Source organism: Muscardinus avellanarius, assembly GCF_963383645.1.
Source record: "Muscardinus avellanarius genome assembly, chromosome: X".
NCBI classification, from domain to species: Eukaryota; Metazoa; Chordata; class Mammalia; order Rodentia; family Gliridae; genus Muscardinus; species Muscardinus avellanarius.
Window position 1 is genome coordinate 111,248,083 of NC_137792.1, and position 12,021 is coordinate 111,260,103.

At 47.0% G+C, this 12,021-nt stretch overlaps 1 protein-coding gene across 7 annotated transcripts in view; it reads left to right on the forward strand.

Annotated features, from left to right (window-relative positions):
• Positions 1-5,681, forward strand: part of PHKA1 (phosphorylase kinase regulatory subunit alpha 1) — a gene marked incomplete at both ends in the record, with an annotated part of 102,788 nt that extends 97,107 nt beyond the window's left edge. For all 7 annotated transcript variants that reach the window (XM_080719348.1, XM_080719346.1, XM_080719349.1 and 4 more), the window contains 3 exons: positions 2,948-3,001; positions 3,763-3,963; positions 5,508-5,681. In XM_080719348.1, the coding sequence (XP_080575474.1) occupies positions 2,948-3,001; positions 3,763-3,963; positions 5,508-5,681 (429 nt within the window). The remainder of the gene's footprint in view (positions 1-2,947; positions 3,002-3,762; positions 3,964-5,507) is intronic.
• Between the last annotated feature and the right edge of the window lie 6,340 nt (positions 5,682-12,021).

Sequence of the window (12,021 nt, forward strand, 5' to 3'; positions counted from 1 at the left end):
AGGCTCTCAGCAATGTAGTAAGACCTTGCTTCAAAATAAAAATAAAATAGGGCCTGGGTTGTAGCTCAGAGGTAGAATGTCCCTGTGTTCAGTCCCAAATACAGCATGATCTTGCACACACACACACACACACACACACACACACACACACACACCTACTAGATAAATGTAAAGCCTCAATGATGCTAATGGTTAAAATACTCTTTGTATAACCGGTATTTGTTTTTCTTCAAAGGCTTATCTTGCTAAAGACATGCACGGGCACATCACACCATTATAGTAGTAACAGTTGAGAGAGGCAGGAAGACTGTTGTACTCATTCATAGGTTTCATGCACAGTTTCTTGGGGGCCACATTTTGTTTCAGGGCCCTCGAAAAGGACCTGAATAATATTTTAGCCAGGGCTTCAACACGTGTAGTTATATTTTTCCCCTCAGCACACTGATATTCTTCCAGAAACGGGATCAGGTGATTTTTTTTCTTAAAGTTGAAAGTTGATTCCTCCGATTTTTGGCTCTGATGATCTTTCTTTCAAAGAATACCTAAAACTTGCTTTTCTTCCATTTATCTGCTCTATAGCACAGTGGTGACAAGGACACATCTTGTCTTGCCAGTTACGCATGGATTACAGCAATTCAAATTAACAAACACATCCTAGGTGAAGTTCTGCCCCAGATCCTTGTAAGCACCATGTAAGGTAGCTCTTTATCATAGAGTAGTTGAATGTACAGTTATCATCTTACAAAGCAGCTATGGTGCAAGGCAAAGGGGGTTTGTAATAGACTTTCCTAACTACCAGGCTATGGGAATACAAATGAAGGAACACATAAAAAATGACTGGGAAGGGGGATGAAATGTCCAAAGAGTGGGAGATGGCACATTTCGGTGGCTCCAAGACTCGGAAGTGAAGTCAATGGAAGAATGATGGTAGAAGCGTGGAGAAGTTGGATGGAGAGGAAATGACAAAATCGCTCAAAACTGCTCAGCCCAAATCATGAGGCACCTGACGGGCTGGTCTGCCGGAAGAAAACAACTTCCAAGCAAGACTGCTATATCCAGCAAAGATCGCATTAAGAATGGATGGAGAAATAAAAACCTTCCAAGACAAGCAGAAACTAAAAGAATCCATGACAACCCATTTAGTACTAGGGAAAAAATACTTGAAGAAATAAAAGACAAAGAAGAAAAATAGTACATACTAGAACCAGAGAAGAGGTGAATTCTGCCAGATGGGCAACTAAGTGAAGGAAAAATAACACTATATCAAAGAGAAAATAAACTCAAAATGATGGGAAATGGAAGTCATCTCTCTAGTATAACACTATAAGCCAAAGGTCTAAACTCCCTAACTAAAAGGAGTAGACTAACAATGTGAATTAAAGAGCATAATACAACTACATGCTGCTTGCAAGAAACTCAACTTACAGGCAAAGATATCCAAAGTCCAAGGGTGAAAGGATGGAAAAAGAAGTGCCATGGAAATGGAGACCAAAAACAAGCAGGTTAGCAACATTCATATCTGACAAAGCAGACTTGAAGCTAAAAGTTATCAGAAGAGACAAAGCAGGTCACTTTTTACTAATAAAGAGGAACACTCAACAAGAAGATGTAAGGATAGTAAATAGTCCCAAATGTGGGTGCATCCACTTTTGTAAAACAAACTCTTTGAGATGTTCGGTCTCAAATTTGGAACGAATCCACCATACCATCCAGCTGTACCACTCTTGGGTATCTTTTCAGAGGGACTAAAACCAGAATATTGTAGTAATACATGCATACCCATGCTTATAGCAACACAGTCCACAATAGCCAAATTATGGAATGAACCTCTGTGTCCATCAACAGATGAATGGGTTGCAAAAGTATCAGATATCCACACAATGAGATTCTACTCAGGAATAAAGAAGAGAATGATGTCATTGGCCGGAAAACGGATGGACCTGGAGAACATTATGTTCAGTGAGATTAGCCAGTCATAGAAAGTGAAGGGTGATATGTTTTCTCTCCTGTGCTGAATCTAGGGAGTAATCAGGATATTAAAGGATCTTTAGAAAGTGGAGGAGAAACCCCAGTGGAGCCAGGGAGATGGTCTAGGAGAAGGTAATGGAAAAGAGGGAGAGGGAATTTCCACAAAAGTGTCCATTGTCATCAGTAAATCTGTTGGATTGGCATCTTTATCTATGGTTGTGTAATATATGCTGTTTTGATGTTTTTGGGATCTAAAATGATAAGTCATTGAGTTCCGTTGCTCTTACTAATTGAGTTGATCGTAATAAAGAAGATGAAACGTAATCCGTCTCTTTATTGAACATCTGCTGCACACCAGGCACTAATCCAGGAGTTCACACAACAAAAAGCAAAAGAGACCACAGTCTCTGTCCTCATGGAACGTATATGGTCTGGACAGAAACAGGAGCAAATAAACACAGTCAGCATAGTATCTGGAATGTTAAAAGATGATAGTTACTGTGGAGAAAGGCAAGAGAAAATACTGCTGAGGGTATGGGATGCTTCGCTAGAACGTGCAGTAACAGTATGGATCCAATACATACGTCTCCTGAGTTTTTTCCTGCAGCCTAAGAATCTTTCTGAAGGTCTTTCTGTCATGGCTCTGGGGTCTAGCACAGTATCTTCCCATGCAGTCTCTCAGCGTTCGGGGCTGGTCTGTTCCAGAAGGCCGAATTCACCACCTTCAGCTTGACTACCTTCAGCTCTGTCCCATTCCCTTAAGTAGAGGATGGACCCTGGCTCTTCCGTAGTCCAGCCAGACACCCTGGCAGTTTGCAGTCGTGACCCTGGGCCAGGGCGTGTGGGCTGCATGGCCTTTCACTGTGCTGTGATTACGCAGCTTCCATCCTGTGACTCACACTTGGAAATACAGAGTGTCTCCTGGTAGCCTCCGCACTTAATCATCCCTGATGACTACACCTTTCTTTCTGCTTTGCAGTGTCACGGGCTTTCTGTGGAAGGTTTTGTTCTTCCTTCTTCAACAACTAGAGAGGTAAAATTCTGTCTCTTACATGGGGGATGGGGAAGGGTCTTGGGGTTGAACCCAGGGGTGTTCTACCTCCAAGCTATGCCTCCAGCCCTATTTTATATGTTTTACTTGGAAACAGTGTCTCCCTAGGTTGATGAGAGTCTCACTACTTGCTGAGGCTTTCCTCAAACCTGTGATCCTCCTGTTTCAGCCTGCCAAGTACTGGGATCATAGGCATGCGCCACCGTGCCCGGCCACCGTGCCCGGCCATACTTTTCACCTCTTCATACCCATTTATGCTACCAGTATATAGACATTTTACACAAATCTAGTCATCAGTCATCGTGTATATACAATTTTAAGTTCTACGTAGATTTTTCCTTTCTCCTTAGTCAGATTTATCCTTACAGATGGCTCCATTAAACACGTGAAGTTTCTGTGCCATGCCATGCCATTACTTATACAACCCTTCCCATGTTTGGGCTAGCCCTTGTGACTAATGCCACTGTAAACACTCTTGCACATAGAGAGCTTTCCTCCTCTTTTGAATTATTTTCTCGGAATGAACTCCCAGAAATAGCATGAGGGGGTTAAAGCTCATCGACACATTTATGACTCATTATGCCTTGCCAGATTGCCTTCCAAAAGGTTGGCCCGACTGACTCGGTCCATTCCATTGAAGCACTGAAGCCATGCTCAGGGCCGCAGTGGTTCTATGGCCTTTTAAAGCAGGCGCTCGATGGGCAGCGGGATCCAGGAAGTGATTTTCTCTTTCTCTGTCACAGATGACGCCAGGCGAGATTAAATTCTCCGTCCATGTGGAGTCTGTCCTGAATCGTGTACCTCAGCCAGAGTACCGGCAGCTTCTGGTTGAAGCCATCCTCGTCCTCACCATGCTGGCAGATATCGAAATCCACAGCATCGGAAGCATCATTGCCGTGGAAAAGATCGTTCATATTGCCAATGACTTGTTCCTGCAAGAACAGGTAGGCAGCCCGTCGCTTTCTCAAAGGAGCGTGTTGCACACTAGGCGCCTGCATTCCGAGCTCCTTGGAAGGCTGCGGTTCCTTTGTTGTGCCCTCTGAGGCCCCTTGGGTCTCTCCTGGCCCCCTCTGTAGTGGCTCTGAGCTGTTTGCAAAGGAAGTGGGCCGTAGGACAACTTGTGTCTTGGGCCCTTTGTGGTTTGTTTCCCTTCCTTTCCATTTATTTGTGTATTTATGTGTTTATGTGTTTATGTATTTATTTATTTGCGGTACTGGGGATGGAACCCACAGGCATTCTTCCCTCCGAGCTACACCCCCAGCCCTACTTTTTAGTTCTTTCTTTTGAAACAGGGTCTCACTGAGTTGCAAAGGGCCTAAGTAGCTGAGGCTGGCTGTGAACCGCGATCCTCCTGTCTCCGCCTCCCAAAGGCTATGATTATAGGCGTGTGCCACCATGCCTACCACTTTTTATTATTTTTATGTTTTGGAAGGTTGGTACTAGGGATCAAACCGAGCCATATTCTGCCTCCAAGGTACATGCCAGCCCTTCTTATTTTTTGAAACAGGGATTTTCTAGGTTGCTACGAGTCTCTCTCAGTTGTTGAGGCTGGCCTGGAACCTGAGACCCTCCTGTGTCTCAGCCTTCCAAGTGCTGGGATTACAGGCGTGTGCCACCAGGCTCTGCTTTTTCCCTGTCTTCAAAAAGTATTCTTTTGTTTGCCAAGCCCAGTGGCACATACCTGCAATGCTAGGACCTGGATGGCTGAGACAGGAGGATGGCAGGTTTGAGGCCAGCCTCAAGCAACCTAGCAAGCCCCTCAGCAACTTTGTGAGGTCTAGTTTCCAAATAGAAAATAAAATCGGGCTGGGGTGTAGCTGATAGGGAGTGTGCCCCTGGGTTCAATCCCTAATAGCAAAAATAAAAATAATCCGAGCGGAAATCAGTAGTACTAGAAGGTGTCAGACTAAAGACCCACCAGGCTGTTTGTGAGCATTAACATTTGTCTCTGTTATTAAGAGGCATGACTCTTTTTTTATTTATTTTTTGGTGGTACTGGGGGTGGAACCCAGGGACTTTCTACCTCCGGGCTATACTCCCAGACCTTTTTTATATTTTATTTGGAAACAGGGTCTCACTAAGTTGCTGATAGCTTCACTAAGCAGCTGAGGCTGGCTTCGAACCTGCGCGATCCTCCTGTCTCAGCCTCCCAAGTGCGGGGATAACAAGTGTGTGCCACCATGCCCAGCAATAGGCATGATCCTTTAATCAACTATTCCTGTATATCTAACTTGCAAAACTGCACTGTGATAGGAAAAGTCGCAAACAACAATTTGAAATTACGTTTATAATGTATGGGTCCATTGAAAACTACACGTGTAGAAACTCATACTCAGCTTTTTGTGCCTGACCCTGTTTCCTAGACAACGTAGGAGCCAAGTCATTGGTGAGGGGGAGGAGGCTGGAGGTCCACCAATCAGAACTCTACAGAGTAAGACCAGTCATTTTTCCTTTCCCCTGTGTCTTCCCACCCTTGCAACCCAAACAGAAAACGCTAGGCGCGGATGACACCATGCTAGCCAAGGACCCGGCATCTGGCATCTGCACTCTTCTGTATGACAGCGCACCCAGCGGCCGCTTCGGCACCATGACCTACCTCTGCAAGGCGGCTGCCACCTACGTGCAGGAGTTCCTGCCGCACAGCCTCTGTGCCATGCAGTGAGGGCCTTGGGTCCTGGCTGCCGGGAGCCCGGGGACAGCTGGCCCCTGTCTCGGATGGTGCCTTCCACTGACCTGTTAAGACCTGAGCACTCCCGGCCCTTCCTGGCCCCGCCTTCCCAAGAGCTCCGCCCATCAACTAACTGCTCAGCAGGGGGCCCTCACCTGCAGGCTGACTGTGCTCAAGCAGGCCTTCACTCGCTCTCTCTGACTCTCGTGCTTCCTAAAGGTTTGCCTGCGTTTTCCTTCTGTAGACCGGCCACCCACTCACTTTGCCAAGTCCTGTTTGGGGAGCAGGTGCCAGTCATAATTTCTTCCTCCAGTTTGTTCTCCTCGTGTGCAGTTGACCGTGTATATGAGCGGCAGGTGCTCTGGGGCATTATTTCAAGCAGGTGGACTCCAAGTCGTTGGATCCTGCACTGCTGTCGATTGCGATAGCTGTCCTAAGTGCCTTTTCTGAGCAGGGGAGGGCCAGCCCATGCGTTCCTCCTTCGCTCACAGGTGGCCTGCTCACACTTTGTGACGAGGTAGTTTCTTCACAGTTGGCGTCTGCACTGCTATTCTCGCTCGCTCTGTGTGCACAGACGCCTCCTTTCACCTTCGGGGGATATCAAGGAGTTTGAGCCCCGCACGTCCATGGAAGACTTTCTGTGTTCGCACTTGGGATGGCATTCTGTGGTGACTGATGCTCCTGGGAGGTGCGTTTTCAGCACAGCATGTGGAAACGCGCCGAGTGGAGCCAGGAGCTCAGCTCCCCAGAGGAAGGGGAATAAGCGGGGCGGAAGCCTGGGCCGTGCCTTCCATACAGGGAGCTGCGCGGGCGCGTGGCCTGGGCTGGCTTCCTGCAGGCGCCTTCGCATGGAATCCTCGCCTCAGGTACCACAGAGCGGCACTGACGCCTGTCCTGGTCAGAGAGAACCAGCAGTGCAGACTGGAGCCGCTGTGCCGCACTCTCCTCCCGGGCTCCTGGGTTCTGTCTCCCCTCAGCTACTGGCTCTCCGTGGGGGCCGGCCAGCCCCTCCCAACCCCTGCCTTCCCGCAGCCGTCAAGCTCTTCACGGATGTTTTCTTAACTCCAGTGCTCGTGTCCCGGTACCTCTTGGTGTCTGTGGGCACATATCTGTTTCTAACTGACGTGTGTGTGGAGTTAAGTAGTCGTACGTAGTCTGGATATGCCTGTATCTCTATCCATCCAGCGGTATCTACGTATGACAGGGGAAGTAAGCGCGGCCCCTGAAGGTAGCATGTGAGGGAGGGTGCGACCGGTCCCAGGTCAATGCACAGGGAGTAGGAGGAACCCCTTCAGTCCTCTCCCCTACTTCTCAGTTGTCGGTAACAACAGACTCTGCTAGTCCTACACTCAGGTCATCTCCGACTTCAACCCCTTCCCTTCTGTTCCATTTAAGGGGTTTTCTTCATGAATGGGAATGGGCAGGGTGGGCATGGAAGACTCTCAACACTTCCTCCAGAAGCAGGGACAGCTTCTGAGTGTGCCGAATAAGTGAGCAGGGAGAGGGGTCAAAGCAGATGGTGGAAACAGGTCGGCTCATCTCTTCGTACCTCTGAGAAAATGGAAACACAGTCAGTAAGTAGCTTTCTGTTCCCCAACTTACGGCTCGCCTGTTCTGACACTGTCTTTCCACTGGCCGTTGAGTCTAGTCCCCGGACAGACATCCGGAAGCCATGGGCAAAGCCAACACTCCCTCCCACACTCCTTTGCCTGAGCGGAGACCGGTGGCCGCGTTTCTCTGGGTTCTCTGCGTTGTGTCACTGCGGTCGACCCCCAGACACTGGTGTTGAATGTGAAAAGCAAGCTTTCAGAAAACTCTTCTGACATTTCCTTCACATTAAGAGTGTGATACTAAAAGGACATGTTAGACTTTTTAAAGCACTTACGGTTTGAAAGTAGAATAAAAAATAAGAACTTCCAATTAAATCATTTCTGGTGCCAGTGTGCATATGTGTTTCTGTGGTTGGAGTTTATTTCATGGTTTTATTTTACATGCCCTGTTTGATTATACACTACAGTCAAAACACATTAATTGGGTCGAATTAGCATATTAATTAAACATGTGTGTTAGGCATTATATGTTAGATAATCTATGTGAAGGAATAGTTTTATTGTTCAAAGACACACTCAGACTAGGTCTACTGAATTAAAGTAGCCTTATTGATGTCTTCAGGGATACTTCTGATGAAGGAATAAGATTGATTTTGGATATATATATATATATATATATAAATAAATATATATATATAATCAGTACTGGGGGATGGAACCCAGGGACATTCTGTGTCCAAAATACACATCAGCCCTATTTTTTATTCTTTATTATGAAACAGGGTCTCACTAAGTTGCAGAAGGCCTCACTAAGTAGCTGAAGCTATCTGTGAACTCGCATGATCCTCCTGTCTCAGCCTCCCAAGTACTGGGATTACAAGTGTGCACCACCATGCCCGGCGTAAGATTGATTTTGACTCTTCAGTATGTACAAATCATTACTTACTTCAAAGCCCTTGGTTCTCAGTGTTATAAATAGTTGGGTTGGCATAATTTTGCTTCTACTATTCATTAGCCAATTGTAGGGTAAGACAGAGGTTATTTAAGCGAGGAAAAATGGTGGCTCTACAGTCCTGGTTAACTTACTACATTCTGGGAATTTCATACAAGCGGTGAGGCAAAAGTTGTCATTCTTGGCCATGCTCATACAACCTCCACCCTCCCTCCATTTCTTTTTAACCTACCACACACCTAGTATCTGTACTAATGCAAGGGCTGTAAGTACAGTATTTTTCACATGACATCTTCATTTTCTATTTACCTGGATCGTTCCCGGGGCTTGCTTTGTCCTGAACAGCCCCCATCTGTACCTCCTCTCCTGGCATGAGTATTAATAGTGCTCTCTGTTGCTCTCTCCATCCGGGTGACACGGTTGCCCTGTATTAGCGGAAGGCTGATGTGTTTAAAGGCTGTGCCTCAGAGCCAAGGACCTGTCCTCTGGTCGCTAGGAGTATTCTCTAGACAGTAGTGTGTGGGGAGTAACAGAGGGGGGGGCACTTTCCAAAAGTATAAAGGGACATTTGTCATCATGGCTCTCAACCAATACTTGAGTGTTTAGCAAACACCAGACCTAAGATGGGCTTTAGGGGCGGCCATCTTCCCTGCCTGACAATCACCACGTGAGGTCAATCCTGTTGGCATCGCATCTTGCAGGAGAAGGCAACAGAGGCACTGGGAACTGAAGCCAACTGCCCAGAGCCAGTCAGCTTATGAGCGAGGGGAGGCGGGGCTTGAGCCCATGCGGTCTGACTGCAGAGTTCACATCTGTGACAGCCACCCTCGCCAAGGAAAGATGGTAGGGGGTGAGACAGCAAGGGTCAGTGTGGTGAAGCGTAGGAGGACAGAGAGGGAAGCGAGCACGGAATGCAGCCGAAGGGGTAGCGCCCTTTTAACGTGCCTGCTTCAGAAGGCTGAGGAGAGCGCAGGTTCAGGCAGGCCTTCAGCAGTCCTGGCTGAGGAAAGTGCTTGGACAAGCACCTCCTCTAGCGTCCCCACCCAACAAGCCCCGGAGCCCAGATTCCACCTAGTTCTCTGTCCTCAAGCGGCCCAACGTCCAATTGCAAAGCCAGCGTCGTGGGCAGGCTTCCTCCCCATCCAAGGGCCATACGGATATAAGTATGTGCAAAGTGGGAGTTAGAGACCTGAAGTAGCATGTCTTGTCCTCTGTGTTCATCAGGAGCAAAGGTCCCTCCTCGCAGCCAGCTTTGCGGCAGGAATAATTAAGCTGCCAATTTCTGAGCATGCGCAGCGGTTGCTCTTTCACCTAAACCCACCCTTCTTCCTGCATCGGGACATGGAGCCCATGTTAGAAGGCATGCTGACTTGTTGGGCTGTCTTGCTAGATCCAGAAGAACGCGCAAAAAAGCCCATCTCCGTGTCACCTGCTTAGCGTTCAGAATTAGGGCATCTGTGGGTCAGGCTATGTTCTGTCCTGTTCCATCCACTGCCCGTTCCTGAAGGCCCAGGATGAGTCCTGTCTCCTCCTCACACTACCAGGCTGCTATGCTTTCAACCTGCACTCAACTGCCATTACACACACGCGCGCACACTCTGATGTGTCCTCCACGGACTAACTTTTCCATTCACAATAGCATTTCTTCAAAGAGGAATTTACATTTCAATGTGCTGGCTTCACTACTCTGTGTGTGTGTGTGTGTGTGTGTGTGTGTGTGTGTGTGTGTGAGAGAGAGGGGGGGGGCACGCTCCGCACTCCTGGGGGTTGAATCCAGGGCCATTCTACCTCCAAGTTCCCCCCCAGTCCTTTTTATTGTTCTCCTTTCCTTTTTTATATAGGCTCTTGCTACATTGCTGAGAGTCTAGCCACGTTGCGGAGGCTGCCCTTGAGCCTGCTATCCTCCTGCCTCTGCCCCCAAATACTGAGATGACAGGTGTGTGCCACCATGCTCCGCTAGCAAGGTGACTTTTAAAGAAAGTGCAGCTGTTAGATTGTCTCGGGGAAGTTTGTAAGTGTCAGGCCGGGCGTGAGAACTGGGGGCATGGGCCAGCTTGTGTCAGATCATGGGGTCAGTTGAGAACCTGAAAGTACTGATGATAATTCTAAAACTGCCTCATTATAAGTCTAACTGGACCCACACTCCAAACCTAAAATATTCCCTTAAACTTTAGCGGCAGAAGCAAAACTTTAGTGGCAGGGAAGAAGAGCCACAGTTTCCAAACACCCCTTTTGTTTTTTCTTAAATGTTAATGTCTTTAGGCCAGTATGGTACATTCTCTGATTGAAGCATATGCGCTGCACAAGCAAATGAGGTAAGTTGCCTTACCCCCAAACAGCTGTACCCCTCAAGCTGTGTGTGTTTCTAGCCTGTACTTCCTGTTTTACAGGGGGGCAAAATAGGGAGACAATAGTGCTTGAAAAGAAAAGAAAAAAAGCTTTCTGTGAGTTTATTTTCAGTGCTTGTAGACTGCCGGTGAAAGCTCTTGAAGAATTAAGAAAACTTGCAGGAAGTGCATACAGCCATTAAGATCCATTAGAAATAGGTGTTTATTGGCTAGGCCCGATGAGGCACACCTAGAGTCAATCCCAGTACTTGGCAGGCTGAGAGATTCCAGTGCTGAGACCCTGTGTCAAAATTTTAAAAAGGAGGCTGGGGTTCACTTAGCTAGAGACCCTGTTTCAAAATAAAAAGTACTGGCTGGGCGTGGTGGCGTACGCTTGTAATCCCTGTGCTTGGTAGGCTGAGACAGGAGGATCGCACAGGTTTGAAGCCAGCCTCAGCTACTTAGTGAGGCTCTCAGCAACTTAGTGAGACCCTGTTTCCAAATAAAGTATAAAATAGGTCTAGGAGTATAGCCTGGAGGTAGAAAGCTTTTGGGTTCTACCCCAAGTATCACCCAAAAAATAAAAATAAAATAAAATATGAACTGGGGGTGTCACTCAGTGGTAGAACAACCCTGGGTTCAATTCCCCAGTACTACACGGAAAATGAACAAAATAGGATTTTTGTTGCTGGGGGTGACGGGTAGGTGCTTTGTGGAGGGTTTGAGAGGAGCATATTTGGCTACTAAAACCTGACAGACAAAGGTGTTCAACCTGCAGGTGTTCTGTTTTTGTTTTGCATTTGATTTTTGTTTTGATTTGTTCTTTTCTAAATCAGCACCTAGGGGATGGATTCAATTTAAGTCTTAGGCATGTGTGCCCCTGCCACCAATAAACTTAACTGGAAAACTAAATGTTTCTTTTATTGCCAGCCTGTATATGATGTTATTATAAGTGCGGTTATTAAGAGCCTGGCACAAGTTAAGAACTTGTGTATCTGTCTTCTCCTTTCTGTGACTCCCCTACACTAGCACAGCATTTTTGGCAAGATGATGTTAGGGGTTTAAAATAGAATGAACCTTGGCCGGGCGTGGTGGCACACGCTTGTAATCCCCGCGCTTGGGAGGCAGAGACAGGAGGATCTCGCAGGTTTGAAGCCAGCCGTGCTGGCTTAAGAGACCCTGTTTCCAAATAAAAAAAGTATAAAAATAGGTCTGGGAGTGTAGCCCGGAGGTAGAAGGGCTTCCAAGAACCCCAGTACCACCAAAAAAATAAAATATAAAAAATAGAATGGACCAGAAACCCTGAAGTTATCAAAAACCAATCTGAAATCTGAAGGTTCACCTTGCCCAGGAAATGGGCGATACTGAATGTATTTGAAGAAATAAGGGTTTGAGTGACCAGGATTTTGCTAAATATAATTGAGTAAGCCAGGCATGGTGTCACATTCCTGTAATCCTAGTATGTGAGTGAAACGTTGAAAATTGAGCTAGGGAGTCGCGAAGGA